The 18,748-nt window shown below is 36.4% G+C and overlaps 1 protein-coding gene across 1 annotated transcript; it reads left to right on the top strand.

Annotated features, from left to right (window-relative positions):
* The first annotated feature begins 68 nt into the window (after window positions 1-68).
* On the top strand, window positions 69-18,661 carry LOC140047098 (uncharacterized). Its single transcript, XM_072091913.1, has 12 exons — window positions 69-193; window positions 6,518-6,659; window positions 6,960-8,420; window positions 12,098-12,221; window positions 12,905-13,002; window positions 13,215-13,339; window positions 13,661-13,713; window positions 14,272-14,338; window positions 14,912-15,019; window positions 15,219-15,389; window positions 15,864-15,979; window positions 16,187-18,661. Exons 2-12 carry the CDS (start codon window positions 6,556-6,558, stop codon window positions 16,433-16,435), a joined length of 2,676 nt encoding a protein of 891 aa, XP_071948014.1. The 5' UTR covers window positions 69-193; window positions 6,518-6,555; the 3' UTR covers window positions 16,436-18,661.
* The last annotated feature ends 87 nt before the right edge of the window (window positions 18,662-18,748 follow it).

Here is an 18,748-nt window from a genome sequence, read left to right on the forward strand (position 1 = left end):
AATTCGGGATTCCCAAAAATTACGTCATATGGCAGCGGAAGTATCCAGTTTGTTGAGAGAGGGCGCTCTTGTGGTTGCTATAAATATTAAAAATACCGATTGTGTTTTTTTGTGTTGAAGCGTAAAAATGTCCACAATTTTGTTGTTATTGAGAGCTGACAGTCAGTGTTAATTGTTTGCGAATTGTTATATTGTAAGTCTTTTTTCTTAAATTTTAGCCTAGGTGAACTGTATTTTTTTTGTGTAATAAAGTAGAATTTATCTAGCCAAGTTCTAGGCCTAGGCTAGGCTAGCTAGAGACCCAGCAGACGAGACTGTTGTCAACAGTGTTGCGTCGTGTTCTTGGCACTGTCTATCCGTTTGTTGATGCTGTGCCACTTACTTGAGAATGTCGGCCTAGCAGCAGTGATTTCTGAGATTATCTTCTAGGCCTTCTCATCTACTAACTAATGTGTCAATGATTAATGAGTGAGGTAATAAGTCAAATGGCAAAATTGGAATTAAAATAAAGCAATAATATTTACTAGCTAGCCTACTACCTACTAATGCCTAAATCTAGGCCTAGCTAGGCTAAGTCTAATTTAGTGAATGAAAGTCAATGGAATGACTGTAGTGAAAACCCCCTTATATAATAATGGGTCGACCCAAGGTGTGACCCGAGGTCACGTGCGTTACTGACCGGTGCCGGAGCGGCCTCTTTGAACGCATGACATTAGACGGAACGGACGTAAATCGTGACTAGGCCTAAGCCTATGCTGTATCAGTATCAGCCATTACGCACGTTCCCTGGTGTTTGATATACATTAGCCGACTAGCCTATAGCCAGCAGGGTTTCCTGTGTAAGCTTCCCAGCCTAGACTGAGCGGTATATAAGCCAGTTCTACTGTAATATTGGTGGAACAACAGGTATTCACTGTGATTGAATAGGTTATAGGCCTATATAGTATAGTTTAAGCCTCATTGCTACTATTACGAGGTACGAGCCACAAGGGGTCAAGCTCGACCCTACTAGCCTAGCTAGTACTGAGGGATTGCTCACTGGGTAGCCACACACATACACAGTAACGGAATTAAGGTACGTTTAGTCCTCCTAGGCTGGCCTGTGTGTTTATCACTACCAGCAGCCACACATCGGAGTGGACTGTTCGTACTCTTCTGTGTATCGCACTTCATCTGGGCCACCAGGGGGCAAGAGACCAGTCCCGCCTAAAAGGTAAGCTAGTACGCCTTGTGTAATAATTGTAGTAGCTTCGCACTCTCGGCCGTTTTACAACATTGGCGCTGCGAGCAAAAACGTGAATTCGGGACGCCAAGTTACTTAGTTTGTTAGCGAAGAGTTCGTCTGGAGACGACATAACGGATCAAATCTCCCGCTGTACTTTTAACAATTCCGCACGGTGTGGGTTCACCGCGATTAGTTGATATTTAATAAAGTGCAAGGATTTTTGTATCGACTCTATAGGCGCCATTGATGGTAGACGTTAATGCTTTTGTAACGGAACTTCATCAGGTAGTACCCATTGAGAAGTTAAACTTATTACATATCAATAAGAGCTTCATTTATTGTCATTATTATAAAATTATTTCAATTGTATTTTTGCATTGCTGAAGTTGAATCACGGAGCGTATCCTCCATTGTGTGATCTTCTGAATTCCTAAGACACTTGTGGGCGGACTTCGCACGTTTCTTTGACTTCATTTGCATATCACGTTAAGCAACTGTGATTTCTATTAAGCAGGTGTAATTCGTTTTTCTTTAATATTGCCTTTTAGAGAAAGTTGTTTTTACTTCTATTATATATATTTTTATAGTTGTAGTATATAAGAAGTACAATCCTCAGTTATACACAAGTCGATTTTTTATTGTATTGGTATAGCATTGTTGGGTCTACTTCAATTCTATACGATTTAGTAGTAATTTGATAATTTAGCATGCCTCCAAAATCCCGATTCGTTTCTATTAATTTTTGCGACATGTTAGATCTTAACCTTTTGCCTGGCATAGGTGCCTCGCGTGCTCAAAAACTTATAGAATGGAGGGAGGGGTACGGCAACATCACCCCGAATAACATAGGGAAGATAATAAGAGGCTCAGGAAAAGGCAAGTTTATGAAATGGTTGGATTTCACTCCAAACCCGAGATGGGGAGGGAGAGACGGAGACTCAACGATTTACCGTGAGCTCCGGGATACCAGCACACCACTTGAGGTTGCTTATCCACCCGACCATTTTGGGTTAGGAATAGAGTCAAGATATTCTTCTCTACATCCTAAAACAGAGGCAAATCAGAATTACGATACAAGAGTCTCTGATATACTGTCTGATTCACCAGTAGATACTTTATCGTGCAATTCTGGGAGGGTTCCTAAATCAAGCGCCAACAGTCCAATTGCGTATCACGATACCTGGACAACGCTTGTACGTCAGGACACTACTCCGATATCCTACTACCATGGTGCCCGGGTAACACCTTCCCAACAGGATACCCAAGAAACATCTACCTGGCAGGATAATTGTGGGACGCATTTTAATTATAAGACCAGTGGTACGCCAGTCTATTATCAGACCCAAGCCACATCAACATACCAAGCACCACAAGATAGGCCCACAATGTATGATAGGGAAAGAAAAGATTTTTATAGCTCCTATAACACCCAACAGACTCCAGTCTCTTATGAACCTCGTTATGATCATAGGGAACTAAGGGATAGGAGATCTCAACCCTCCACAAGGCGTGCCTCTAGAGGTGAACCTCCGACACGACATGTTGGTTGGGCCTGGGAGGATGACTCTGATGGTGAAAGTGAGCATGATGCGTATTTAGCTGACTTCAGGGAATTCTTGAGGAATACTGAATGTAGAACCCTTAGGCGGCAGAAGCATTTCAGGCCCAAGGATATTCCCAAAAGTCTAGTATTTAATGGCAAGGATAATTGGGTTCTCTTTAAGGAACCGGCATAGCTGCTGAGTATTTTATTAATTTAACTGACATGAATGTAGATATCTCTTTCAGACACATCGTACAAGCTTTTGACGAACGCTTTAAGGCCGAAGAGTTACCCGAGGTCTTGGAAGTGAAATTCGAAGCTGCTGTACAGCATGAAGGAGAATCTATAGAAGATTGGGGCGACAGAGTTCTCACACTGACTAGAAAAGCCTTTAGCGATCTCCCGCAAGGTTGGATCTGTCAAAGGGCGGTTGTGAAATTCTATGTGGGTTGTCTTGACGCTGACGCTGGGCAGTATATGCTTCACCAGAACTGTACCACCCTGACTGAAGCAATGGCAGCTTACGAGAAGTACACTGGGCTGAGAGAACTCTGCCTTCGTACTAGGAGTAGACAACAGGAACCAGTGAATCCGCATGTCCGGTTTACCACCATGCCTAAACATCTGGTACACCCAACCTCATCCAGGTATAGAGGGGAATCTTTTGATGGTGGGGCAGAGGTAGAGGTTCGGAAGGTAAGTAAACCTAGCAAGGGTCGGACTCGCCCGGCGAGCCAGCGAAACCCTACCGTTCCTAGGCTAACGAAGAAGCCTGATCCCAAGGATCACCGGTTACCTTCACAGCCAAACCCAGATCCCACTGATGGAGCCGTCGAGTCTAAAATAGTTCAACAGGATAACAGGGGCACTCGCCTAGTAAGTGAGTTGTCGAACCAAATTAACCAGTTGACAACCAAATTTGATATTCTGCTAACTACACTACAACGACAACCCAAGGCAACACCAACACCGGTTAGACAGGACCCAGCATTGCCACCCCGAGTGTGCGTTGAGGGCCAGGAACCCGGTCAACAGGTTTGTCAATTTGGGTCAGAAGGTAAGCAGACGTCAAACTAGAGCAGGTTGGGAACGCAGCCCAGCTTCTCAACCTGTCATCTTCTATGGGCTCTGACTCAAAGGCTGAAATACATAAAAAGAATAATGTCAATAATAATAATAATGTCCATGATAATAATAGTGTTTCTATGAGTATTTTTTCAGAGAACACGCTGGCACTACTCCCAGGTTGCAAAGGTTCATTTGTAGGCACTACTCCGACCGACGATCTGTTGGGGTTGAGTGCAACAAACCAAGCTCAAACCGTGGAGGTAGAGACCAAAGCAGATGAGACTGAAAAAATCATTATTATCAACAGAGTACAATCCAACCGTGCCTTATTCACCACTGCCTGCGTAAATCAAACCGAAGTGGCAGCTGTTGTGGACACGGCTGCGGAACGGACAATACTCTCAGATAATGTATACTCACGTTTATTGTCTAAACCACCTATTGTAGCCGAGCTTAACTTTACTCTAGCAGGTAGAGGTACATCAATGCCTGGTTACAGAGTGGGACGACCTATTAACTTGAGATTGGGATCGGATGTCTACACTGAATTCTTCTATGTAGCACCGATTCATGATGAAATGTTACTAGGTCAGGATTTTATGGTGAAAAATAAGGCCATGATAGACTGCGGACAGTTGCTGCTAACAATAGGCTCTAGCATGGTGTCTGTGAGGAAAAATCGGGAATCCGAATCCTCGGGAATCGCCCGTGTCCTTGTTGCCAAACGTAGAGTGATACCACCACACTCAGTAATGCGTGTCCAATGTCAACTCGTACCGAACAATTTACCATTACCAGATTACATTATAGGTCCAGAGATGAAGTCTTCGTTGGCAATTCCAGTTACCACACACCAGGGATTGCGGAAGTCGCACCTGTGTGTGGTCAACACTTCTAATCAGTACATCACATTGAAGAAGGGCAGGAACATTGCCCCAGCCACGGAGACCGAGCCGACGGAAGTGGGTGCGGTTAACGCTGCTGACGTGTGTTCAGTACCCAGCAATGATGTGCCTGTTTCGGCAGGACCCCGTCATCTGGTCAACATACTCGGTGCATTGTGTGCCAATCCCGCCTCCATTAAGGATGCAGGACTGTCTTCTCTTGCCACTCAGGAGAAAAGGTTAAGCCTGAATGCAGTGTATTGTTTGGAGGAATCCGAGCACTGCATTGTCACTCAAGGAGTTGCTCAGATTCGATACACAAGTGTCGAGATAGGGAGTGAGGGTTTTGTTTGGGACCCAGGAGGTTTAAGGACCATTACAGAAACCCGGGCCCCAAATGGATTAAATTACTTGTATATTCACAGGACGAAGGTTGCATGGTCACGGCAGTTCAGCCTGAGATACCGACTTTAGGAGCTAATTCTTCCAGCCCAAGTTTGGAATTCTTTTGGTTGAATAAAGCCGCCCTACATTCGTCCGATGATGGACTCTCATTTCGTATAAGGTAAAAAGGTTATTGGATTTACCTGTGGGGAGACGCAGTGATGCATGGAAAGGGATAACGATTTCCGTGTCCTCACCCGACAAGGGCTATGTGCTATACCTTAGCCAGCCACAGGGCAAATCCACGAAGCTGTGTCCCCTATGGACCAGTACTGTTATCAAATTGATTAGCCTAAGACTGTTCTTTGTCTCGCTGAGAAGAAGGGTGAAGTAACTCCAACCTCGCGACTGACAGCCCCTGGGTAGTTAACTGACCGTTTACCACATTGCTATCCTGAGCTGGATCTGGTTCACTGTGGAAGATGTGTAGAATGGTTATCTTTGCAGATTTTCAATTGGGATGGACTTTTCTGAGTTTACCTCAAATCCTCCTAATTAAGCAGTCTCGATTGCTACCAGGCACTGGACCACATCAGAACACTGGGCTCAGCCTTTATAAAATTGGGAGGAGTGTAGTGAAAACCCCCTTATATAATAATGGGTCGACCCAAGGTGTGACCCGAGGTCACGTGCGTTACTGACCGGTGCCGGAGCGGCCTCTTTGAACGCATGACATTAGACGGAACGGACGTAAATCGTGACTAGGCCTAAGCCTATGCTGTATCAGTATCAGCCATTACGCACGTTCCCTGGTGTTTGATATACATTAGCCGACTAGCCTATAGCCAGCAGGGTTTCCTGTGTAAGCTTCCCAGCCTAGACTGAGCGGTATATAAGCCAGTTCTACTGTAATATTGGTGGAACAACAGGTATTCACTGTGATTGAATAGGTTATAGGCCTATATAGTATAGTTTAAGCCTCATTGCTACTATTACGAGGTACGAGCCACAAGGGGTCAAGCTCGACCCTACTAGCCTAGCTAGTACTGAGGGATTGCTCACTGGGTAGCCACACACATACACAGTAACGGAATTAAGGTACGTTTAGTCCTCCTAGGCTGGCCTGTGTGTTTATCACTACCAGCAGCCACACATCGGAGTGGACTGTTCGTACTCTTCTGTGTATCGCACTTCATCTGGGCCACCAGGGGGCAAGAGACCAGTCCCGCCTAAAAGGTAAGCTAGTACGCCTTGTGTAATAATTGTAGTAGCTTCGCACTCTCGGCCGTTTTACAACATGACATTTATTTGTCACTGTAAACTTTTATATTTTATTTGTATAGCCTATAATTGATTAATATTTATCATATGTTTGTAATTGAAATAACTAGTAGGCCTACCTTACAATTTTAGTGAATGAAGATGTAATCGTTTGAGAGCAGTGTATTAAGATGGATGAGGAGGGAACTGCATTACTTTCGGATATCGACAATCCTGACAAAACAAATTCAAGCAAAACTAAAAAAAAGAAATCTAAGACACTTAATCGATTAAGGTGATACATTTATAAATTATTACTGTTAACTAATTTATGTGAATATTATAAATTATGTGTTCTGTAACTTTAGTAAATGTATCTGTAAATCATGTACAGAAGTTTACACACAATTGTAGAATGTACTTCACTGACATTTTGCCACATTTATAATGATTTACATCATTGCTCATGGTACAGCATTTTACTCAATTGCATTTAGAGGAATTCAATGTATGATTTACTCATTTATCACCATTTTATTTTATTCATTCGGTATATAATAACAAATCATTAAACGATGTGAATTTTCTTCCACAGAAAGCTAAAAAAGACAAATGGTACAATTTCGCCAAGCTCTGGACTATTACCTCGTCCCCCTGACGACGCAGACAAAAATTCTTTAAATGATTCGATAAGCAATCTCGCAAAACACAAGGAACAGAATGTCACTAATGGAGATATTGCCAATAATTTTACAAAAAATGATAACGAAACTAGTACTCCACTAAAAGTTAACTCTGCTTTTGTTGCCAACGTATATTTTGGCGGTAGTCCGCATCGTCCGTCCCCGCCACCAAAAATTACTGATGGTAAAAATGATATTGCTGATAAACCTAGACCTGTACCACGGCGTCGAATCAAGACCCCTCCAATTTCTGAAGAAGATAAATTAATTGAGAAATCAGAGACAAGAATCGAAAATTCAATACCTGAACCTGAATTTGGTTCAATACTACCTGAAGATCAACCTGATGTGCCATCAAGTCGCAGGAAGTCTACAAGTACTCTGGACATTAGAGAAGGTCTGCCATCAAATAAACCAGTTCCTCCTCCCCCTCGTAAAGAAGAAAGTTTATCAGGAGACCTTCATAATTCAGAAAAGATTGATCAGTTAAAAACAGAATGTAATAACAAACCAGTGTTTGTCTTTGATCCCGCCACAGGTGAGATGGTTGTAAAAAAGACTTGTAAAGACAAAACAAAAACCTCACTACCTGTTGTTGATTTAGAGGACAGTAGTTCAGAAGATGATCTGGTTATACCTGTAAGAAAGCCAAAACCAAAGACATCTGAATCTCATTTACAAAATGGCTTGCATGCCCAAGAACAAAAGGATACCAAAAGAACTTCTAGCAATATATCGCAAAGTATTATGCCGTTAAAAACATCAACACCTCTTAGGAGTGTACATCAGGAAAATAAAAGTCTTTTAACCAATGATGGAAAGAAGGAGGATACGGAGAGTGATGATGATGTGATTATTGTAAATCTTGGTCAGAAAAATAAAAAAAGAACTACATCTTTACCCCCTGTAGGTACATCAGAAACAGTCAACATTGTCCAAAAGCAAGATGGTATACCTTTTATCACATCATCATCTCTTCCTGTCAAAGAGGTAAGAGAAACTAAATCAGAAATTTTTATAAGGCCTCGAACTGTACCGCTGCAGGAACAAGACATTCCAAGTCAGGAATCGGGAGTTGAGTCTGATAGATCATCAACCGTTGATGATGAATCAAGTCAACCTGGTACGTCATCAATGAACGACAAACTCCCCCCTATTTATCCAAAACAAACTTTACCAGCTCTATCACAAAATTCATACAGAACTCCATTTAAAGTGGATGAACAGCAGCATTCAAAGATCGTTGAAAGAAGTGGTTCTCTGCCGTTCTCAGAACCTGTGGTGGGAGCAGATGACACGATGTCAATGACAAATAGGTCTTTTATGTCGACCGGTGCCTTACCAACTATCACAACCAAGGCTTTGAAAAACCGGTAAGTTATTTCTCATTTCTAAAGCTCTATCTACACTATCAAACTAGTTTTGACAAAAAAAGTGTGATGTGCACATGTATGGTAGTAATACGCCCAAATATGGTAGTGATATGACATCATCATGTCCATATATGGGCACATCACATTTTTTTGTCACATAAAGATAGTGTAAATCGAGATTAATTCTCTCTTTAGTGTGGCATTATTTAACCTTCAGTTGACAATACTCCTATTACAAAATTGTTTTCTATCTGTGTGTTTCGAAGGAGGAGGCTAATGATGAATGTCTATTCAATGACCATTATATCATCTACATTACCTACTGTAGATGTTTAAGTACAGTAGTACAAATTGGCATTCATAATTAAATGTGCTATTGTAATCAGAAAACATGCACTTTAACCTTACTGTAAGCTTTTAATGAATGTTTAGTATGATCCAAACGATCACAACATAGAAAATTATCTGATTAAACATTCAGTTCATATGATAATTACCACAGTGTAAAAATAATACTAAAACATTAACAATTACTGTAATGACAAAATATATGACATTGACAACAATAACACAACCATTGAAGAAGTATAATAAATTAATAGACATTTTTCATGTACTTTATTTTTATCAGTGTCTATAATTCTATCTGATTTTTGTAACTTTTACATTTTATTCTGTATTGCCTTTTTTCAAACACAATTTACTGCCTGAATAAAAGTGGTTCTTAAAAAAATAGCTTTATATAGTATGACAGGTTTATTGATTTTTATATTAATATTAGTGTGGTGTAATATTATTAGGTTATATGCATGATATGCATATAACCTCTTGATTCTGTCAAAATCTTTATTTATTTATTTATTTATTTATTCTTTCCTTAGCACTATTTTGTCCGTGCATTATATTGGCATCAGTTTAATCTAGTCAAGTCAAGTTTTCAGAGTATATTCCTCATGGCCAGGAATCGATGTGGTTATATTTTCACGATGCGTAATCAAAAATTACGCGGTCTACGCGCGATTTTACGAAATCACGTTTGTAATCATATCTTCACAAGCATGAATCACAATTAAACAAAATTTGGTACTCATAAATTTCAGGTCATATTTCATCATATGGCAATGAAATTACGTGCGTAGCGCATATAACGCTTGCGTACGCGCGCTTAAAATGTTCAAAATTGTCAAAATTTATTTTCGATGAAATTAGAGTACGTTTCAGGCAATTTTAAGCGTTTAAAAAAATGCCATGAGTGCGCAGATTTTTGCACGCGCACTGCGCGTTAAACGTTAATGCGCACTCTTTTTGCCCGATTTCTGTTTTACAATCTTTCTTTAATAATATCATCATATTTGATTCAGGTTTCAACTCGAAATTGCGTTATACGAGCACGTCAAAAGTCACTGGCTACGCACATATAAGTTAACAAAATGGTGAAAATATGCAAAATTTTAAAATTAATATATATCGTCAGAATGCAGGGGAACACCTATTTTTTATTTCATTTTCTTGAAGTGTATGTATCATATGTATGATTTATTATCAAATAAAGAGAACAAAAGTTGATTAAGTCATCATTAATTGCATATTAAATTTAAAAAAAATAATTTCGACAATCAAACAAATTATGACATTTTCTTATGCCAAAATAACAAACTTAACATTAACTTTCTTCCTTCAAAAATTCATATATTAAAGTTAAAAGTATGTAGTTTGACAGTGCATCATTTGTATACATTTTAAAGATGTCATCATAGTAAAAAATTATAATTCATTTCGGTATGTAATAATCTATTTGCATCAAAGTGGTTACTGCATAGTAAATACACGGAGGAATTTTTCTACAACTTTTAGTCAGTTGTGTACGGCTCGGTGGTCTGTGCTCGTGTCTATGGCATTCAAGGTACCGAGATCGAGTCTCACCTTGGGAAACGAAATAAGATTTTTTTTTTATTATCCGTATTGTTTGTTCAAATTTATTTCTTAGTGTATAGATTATACACATGATTTATAATGAAATCTAGATAAAAATTAACTTATGTCTTTATTATTATGTAACAACAAATGTGGTTTATGACATTATACGCATATGGATCTTTGATCGGATTGTGATACCGGCTATGGTGTTCGCGTTAGCAAGGTCCTATCATATATTATAAATAATTAAAGATTCTGAGAAATTCAATCAATCAATATATCTTTTAAAAATCAATTATCTTGATTTAAATCAATGCATATAACCTATAATTCGTCATAGTGACGAATTAAATCTAGTTTTCTCTTAATATGGTATTAGTGAAAAGATTCACTTAATATATTATAATATTTGTAGAATATTATTATTATTCTATGCCATTTTTTAAGCTCAAATTGTATGATGTGCCCAAATATGGCGCAGTGATATGACATCATCATGTACATAATATAGATACATCACATTTTTTTGTCAAAGTCAAAGTTTGATAGTGTAGACAGAGCTTTAGCCTTCATCACAAAGATTAATTTCAACCAACCCACTAGAAAAAGGAAAAGGCCTCTTCTTTTTTTAAATTGGAAAGGATGACAGTGACACAGAACCGGTAGTGTAGGGGGCGGTTGCGCTTCTTCTAGATCCAGACTGTATAATAGAGAACACATTGTCTATTTATAAAGGTTTATGTTTTAAACAATGGTTATCTAATGAGATTATTCAATGAATGACGTCAAATATTAATCAAACCTTATGGAATACTGTAATTAAACTAAGCAACTTGCCCTTTTTCTAATTATTATACCTGCCTTCCTTAACACTGCTGATTAGTCACCGTTTTTTTTTTCATGTTGTTTAAGCTATGGTACTACAGTAACTATACTGTTAGTTTAAGTTTAGTTTAATTTGTTTTAAAATTATGTTACATGTCGTAGGGCCCCTCGTAAGAGCAGTTTTTATTTATTACTGAGAGGGCTACCCTACAGAAAGAAAACGAAATAAATAAATTAATAAATAAAACTGAAATGTGGATAATTAAACATGATTAATCCATTCGTAAATGAATTATCCAATCTGAAATGATTTCAGAATTTTAACACTAAATTAAAATCTTTAAATAACTAAAAATGCAGATTGAAGCAATTAGTTAAACTCTGTTTTATTATATAAGCCAAATCTAGTTAATCTGCCAATTTTAATGCATAATAATAAATACATATTTTTTTTAAAAAGCTGTAGTACAGTAATAATAAAATTAATATAAAAGCATGAAGTCAGTGTGAAGATTTTTTCATTATTTATATCAAACAAATATAAATTAAAGGTCAATTTTAGTTACTTTACTTTAAAATAGAAATAAAGAAATTATTATTACAATTTTGGATAAAGCTATCGCTTATAAAAGATACATACTGTATTGTCAAGGACATATTAGGATTTAATTTGGGGATTTGGAAGAGAAAACCTATCCCTACTGCTAATATATTTTTTGTGTATGAATATTCATTCAATTGAAGTACTGTATATTGATCGAAACGTCAAAAAACTCACAGTTCTTTTCATTACTATATACGTGGTGTACCGCAAACTTTATATCAACATTTTGATTTCGCATTGCAAACCTTGAGACATTATTATATCAACATTATTCATTCTTATGTCAAATTTGAATCAAATAATAATAATAATTTTGTTATTATTATCATAGGAGTTATTTGAGTGGAGGACTCCAAGCAACCAACAGCCTCCTGGGTAGAGAGGAGCTTGAGCGTTATTTCCCAGATCGTCAGTTAAAAATATTTATGGCAACATGGAATATGCACAATGAAAAAGTAAGTTTGCTGTAATATTAGATTAGAGAGAGAGAGAGGAAACATGGATGTTGCAAGTGTGTATCCAGGAAAGAGTGGACAGTGCGTCTGTCTTTTGCATTTCACTAATAGTAACATCTCCTCATTCAGTGGCATAATGGCTATGACTATGAGCGCTCACTAACTAAACCCATGGGCCTAGAGCATGATCAAACCAAATGCAACCCAGTATTGGAGGACCCATTACCCCACTGAGCTTGTTATATGATATATTTTGTCTGGAGAATAGTGATATACTAGTGCTATTTGTAGTAGGACAAGAATCATTTATATATTTCAGAAACTTGCCCATACAGTTTAATAATGTAATGACTTACTTTGTGAAATATGTTATGTGTTCTGTGTTCTCTATCTCCGACTGATTATTTTATTTATTGAACTAAGGGATCTGGACCAACAGGTGGTAAACACCTCTGAAGCGGTCCAGTCTAAATTGCAAGTGGCTGTGTGTGATACTACTGTATAGTGGCTGTGTTTGTGTGGACTAGTTCACCGGGGTAACCCCCTATTGTCCCCCAAAGATGTACTAGATTCTAGATGAGCTATGTGTACACTGGACCAACGGTTTATAGTCCTTATCTGAGAAGACACGGATGACATACTCAATAATTAAATTTGACTGGGATGTTTTTGTGTCTTGTTAGGATATACCAAGTAATCTTGAGGATCTTCTTCTGCCTGATGACACTGTCTTTGTACAAGATATCTATGCTATCGGAACTCAGGAATCTTGCCCAGAAAAGTAAGTATTGTTTAAACTATTTTTAGTTTGTTTTATTTCTCTTTATTTGGAATTCAGTATCTTTATTTTGAGTTACCCTTTTTATATAAAATTATTCAACGTATCTCTTCCCTGGTATTAAAAGTATTCTGTTTCAAAGATTATGATTGGTAAACAACGGCCAGAGATAGCATATATATGTCATATGTAACTAGCATGGTTGTTTTTTCTAGACAAGAATGGGAAGTTAACATTCAACAGATTCTAGGCCCCACTCATGTGCTGCTTCATTCAGCGAATCATGGCGTACTAAATCTGCTCATATTCATCCGCCGAGATCTCATCTGGTTTTGTTCTCGTAAGTAAAGATATAAAACAGTTACCTTTTTTGAGAAAGGAGTTTACAAACTTTCAGAAAGTGAGAGACATTCCAATTGTTACTCCTCCCCCACATGCAAGGGATAAGGGAGACATTCTACTCACTATCTCTTCCCTACCTGCATAAGATAAGGGAGAGGCATTCTAACAACTACTCTTCCCCCACCTGTAACAAACAAAAAACAATCTACTTGTTCCCCAACCCCCAACTGCATTTGATAAAATATTTAATAATCTGTAATTTCCAACCAAACGTTTAATAAATAACATTAATTATGATTATATTACAATTACTTTTCAGCTATTGAGGAAGACAGAGTATCTACAAGAGTCGGGTCTATGATCAAGACAAAGGTACAGACAATGAACTATATTCATTATTATTATTCAAGATATTAATTTTTAATTAGACTGCGATTCTGAAACAAAATCTAGATGTAAATATGGATTTGACTAAGTAATCATATTCGCTATTATCATTGTCTTTATTCCCATTGTGATGGAGTTGTCTAAATGGACTTTTTGAAGATGTGCATATTTCGTGCTAGAGTAAAACCCTCTATTGGGGACAACCCTATTAAGGAGACACTTTTCAATGCAAGGAAGGACAGGCAATATAAATTAGTAAATAATAAAAAAAAAGTAATAATAATATTTTTGCACATATGGCGTTTCATACGTATAATACATGAGCTCGTATGAGCTTGGTATAACTTGTATTTTCAGACAAAAATTGAAATGGGAGTAACATATAAAAGACAATAACATTTTAACACTACGGCCAACCCCTATTTAGGAGACACTCCTGTTATGAGAACACTTTGTTCGGTCCCGAAGGTGTCCTCTTAATAGTGGTTCTATTTTTTTAATTGTTTCCTAAAATGTACATTAATTTTTTCCTTCTTTTTCCAGGGTGCTATGGCTGTGGCTTTCAATTTCTTTGGAACATCGTTACTATTTATTGCATCTCATTTCACCTGTAAGAAAGTTTGTATTTATCTAGAAACAATTTATAGTATATGATTTTTGATAATCTGCTTTTTTAAATATTTTATTTTTTACCTGTTTTTATCATGATTGTATTTAATATTGTACGACTACGGTTTCAGCCATTGGCTGTTTGTGTCATTTGAATAAAGATATACCGATATATGTAGCTCCACAAATCTAAGAGCTACAGTGCAACGTTAATGTAGAGTTTTAAGTAGTAGTGAAGCTGTAGATTGACACGCTTGCCTTCCAATCCCAAAGTCAATGGTTTAATCTTGACCAAGTGCTGGGGTAGTAACTCAAGACTTACTTATTATGTTTTAATTATGCTATTTCATATTATTTATTGATATAATTGTAGATTCCCAGCTATTAAGCTTACAGTTGGTACCCATTTCACTCAAACCATTATGTTAATAATACTTATACTTTTTTTCTGTTGTGGTGAAATTCAATTTTGAATTGAATTTGAATTGAATTGAAACTATTTTTAATAATTTGTTAATTTCATTCATGGTTTTTTTTTTATCAATGGTTATCTTTTGTTGTTGTTTGTCAACAGCCGGAGATGAGAAATTAAAAGAACGTGTTTTGGACTATGAGAAGATCATTACAACCCTACAACTACCAGTGAAAGATTCACCCATCAGGCCTTATAACAAGAGCAGCAGTGAGTAATGATATCATCACTATCTCATCTTTATTGTCATTAATATTGTCATTGTCATTATTATCATATTGTTGTTAAGATATTTATTATTATCACTGTATCATCATATATCATTGTCATAATATTATCTTTGTTGTCATTGACAATGGCATCACAGACAGAATGAAATTTATCACCTAAAAATTGTTTTTCTTCACAGCTGATGTGACAGCCAAGTTTGACTGTGTTTTTTGGTGTGGTGACTTCAACTTCCGAATTGACCTTCCCAAGGAACGGGTTGAGAAATGGATAACAAATATGAAGAAAAAAGATGAACCAAACTTTAACAAACTCTTAAAGGAGGACCAACTTATTAAAGAAATGAAACGAAGTAAGTTAGTAAATGACAATGTTAATAAAGTGACAATGTTAGGAAGTGACAATGTTAACATTGACAATTTTGGTGACAATGTTAGGAAGTGAAACCATTAATTAACATTGTCAAGTTAGTGACAATGTTAGTATTAAGTGACAATGTTAATAAGTGGTAATGCTAGCAAGTGACAATGTTAATAAGTGGTAATGCTAGCAAGTGACAATGTTAACATGACATTGTTAACATTGTTTAATGTTTGTAAGTGACAATGGTAGTAAGTAACAATGTTAACATTGTCAATTTAGTGACAATGTTAGGAAGTGACACCGTTAACATTGTCAATGTAAATGACAATGTTAGTAAAGTGACAATGTGGTGTGATGTTAGTGACAATATTAGTGACAACTTAGTAAGTTACAATGATAATTTGTGGTAAAAAATGTTAATATATGATCGACAATTACATGCTATTTTGGGGACATTTTTCAGAAGAAGTTTTTAAACACTTTAAAGAAGATGAAATCCGGTTTTTCCCAACATACAAGTTTGATTTGACAACTGACGAGTATGACACATCAGTAAAAGCAAGAGTTCCATCCTATACTGTGAGTAGTTACCCCTTTTTTTTATTGTTAATTTGTTTTGTTCTGGATGTTTGATTTGTTGGGACATATCCGTCATACCTATATTGACTATTTCTATTTTTAATTAATTCATTTTTATCAGATTTGTTTGCATTTCATTTTTTTATTGATTTCAAAGGGATATGATTCTAAACATTCCTAACAAGTATTGAAATATCTATTTTACAGGATCGAATTTTATATCGATCAAGAAAGAAAGACGATGTCACAGCTCATGTATACAATTGCTGCGAAACAATCAAAATTTCAGATCATCGGCCTGTTTACGCTATCTTCTCTGCGAAGATTCGTCCTGGACGCCATGATATGCCGACAGGGGGCGGACAGTTTGCGAGGAATGTGTTTGTAGAGGGCAACAAACGGAGAGCTGAAGCGTTGAGGAATGAGAAAACTAGTTCTGTATGTGTTATTCTTTGACGTCTGTTTCACATTCAGATGCTTGTTACTGTTCACAAGGTAAATTCTATAACACAGAGTCACATATGAGTCACGTGTGTAGCCTGTGTTTATGCTTATATGATACACCGTACAGACAGTATACCTTACAACTGACAGTACATTTATTTATTATAATAACTTATTATTCAATGTGCTTAAAGTGTTAGAATATGTGCTTAATAAATGATGTTTTATTAAATTTTATTGTTCAACTCAAACTTATCAACGAGAAATGTTATGTGTAAAAAAGATGAATGATTTTATAAATACAAAGTAACAGGCATAATAATTGTTGACACCAACAAGAAACATGTTGTTAAACTTAATATTTTATAATTAATATAATTATAAAGACATTTTGCATTACTTTTTGTTATTACATTCTTACGCTTAGAAAAGTGATTTTTATATACAGTGCATAATCTGCAAATGCCTATGCAAACTTTTGTTTTATAGCCAGTGTTTTGTACACCTGTATTTAACCACCTGTATTTTATGATCTTATTACCATGGCAGACACCTTGATTTAATGTGCTTTCGTGTATATGAAATATGTAAATTATGTATAAATTAAATGTAAATAATGTTACATATTTATGAAATAGGACATTGGTAATAACAGTATAATATGGTTAGAATGTGCTTGATTTTATTCATGCGTTGATTTATGCTCATGCATATTCATATTTCTTTTAAATCGGCAACCAATCAATGTGTTTCATGGTAATAGATTTGGCTGGAGTAAAATGCACACATTGATGTTTGTGGTAGGTTGTGTAACTACACCAAAATGTGTTGTTGCAGAAGAAAACAATGCCTCAATCGGTCCTACTAAACAACACACCACAACACTAGGCCTATACATAATACCACCCACGCACTTTAGTACTCTTGAAGGGAGTATTTAAGAGGCTCACTTAGGTTCTGGTTTCATTGTTTAGGCTTTGCAACATGCATTAGCGCACGTAGGAATAGGCGCGTGCGTGTCGTACTATTTACCTATATAATAGCGATATATGGAGTGTGGTGTTTAATAGGACCCTTTGTCCATTGCTCCAAGGTCGTATATGCCATTAAATCTCTAAAAAATGATACCATTTTAAATGTTTTATAAATGTATAGATTTTGGAATTTATGACATTTTTACAATTTGATTGTATTTTAAGCGTATGATAACACCCTGTTTCTAAATCTTGAATTTATTTAACAATAGTTTTAATACATTCCTAGCATGTATTACCACTGCATATATTGATGTTTACACAGTATTAATGTATTCTGAAATTAAAATATGTACTGTATATTTTAAGAGTTTTATATGATTTTTAATTGGCCCAATGTAAAGCTCTGTCTACACTATCAACTTTTTGTGACAAAAATATGTGATGTGCCCAAATATGGTGGTAATATGACATCATCATGTCCATATATGGGCACATCAATTTTGTTGGCTTACGAAATGTATTCAATCCGTATTACTGTCAGAACCCTATTAAGAGGACACATGGTTTTTATTTGGCCTTGTATAATATATATATATATTTAATCATTACATTACTTGTTAAGAAGACATATTCAAGACCTAACTAAATAGAGGGCGGATGTAGTGTACGTACATTCGCCGTTTGTTTCACAAGAAAGTGTCCCATTAAAAGGTTGTCCCAAATAGGATTCATTCTACTGCATTTAATATTATTTTGATAAACAGTGTAAACCGTGATATATTCGTTGATTACTTGATTTATATTATAATATATCTTAAATGCTGTGCAATTTGTATTATTTTATGCTTATATTCTGCGTGTATTTGTCTAGCGTCAGAAAAATAAACAAGTTATAACGTCTTGCCCAAATTTTAAACTGTTTTTTGTTTTGATTCGTCTGTACTGTAAATTTAGCGTTCTGTTAATGTAATATAATAGAAATATAAAACTATTCAGAAAACAAGTGTGAAGACGTCATTGTTATTTTACATTTCCAACTTTATTTATTCATCTATGGGACAAGACTACTAAAGGAACGATATGGTGCCTGCCGCGTTTCCCGACCATGCCATGCCATGCCCGAACTATATTAAACCAAGGACCTATGAATTAGTTCCATGATTAAACCATGGACAATAAGTTATTTCGCCATGATGAAACGTAGATTGGTTTTATTATATTTGCTCTATGATAATAATATTCGTCACGCTGTATGTTGGATGGTTGAGTAGTCGTTATTGGTGCATGCCGTGTAGGTGCATTCATGAACTGAAGACGGAAATAAACTAAAATTTGAATAATTTTTGTA

The sequence above is a fragment of the Antedon mediterranea genome, chromosome 4 (assembly GCF_964355755.1).
Source record: "Antedon mediterranea chromosome 4, ecAntMedi1.1, whole genome shotgun sequence".
Classification (NCBI taxonomy): Eukaryota; Metazoa; Echinodermata; class Crinoidea; order Comatulida; family Antedonidae; genus Antedon; species Antedon mediterranea.

What these genes read in the sequence shown, in the direction of transcription:
- LOC140047098 (XM_072091913.1), top strand. Translation starts at nt 6,556, where the DNA reads ATGGATGAGGAGGGAACTGCATTACTTTCGGATATCGACAATCCTGAC. An exon ending in ACCAAGGCTTTGAAAAACCG is followed by an intron (nt 8,421 to 12,097) that starts GTAAGTTATTTC and finishes TTATTATCATAG; the next exon opens with GAGTTATTTGAGTGGAGGAC. An exon ending in CAAGAGTTCCATCCTATACT is followed by an intron (nt 15,980 to 16,186) that starts GTGAGTAGTTAC and finishes TCTATTTTACAG; the next exon opens with GATCGAATTTTATATCGATC.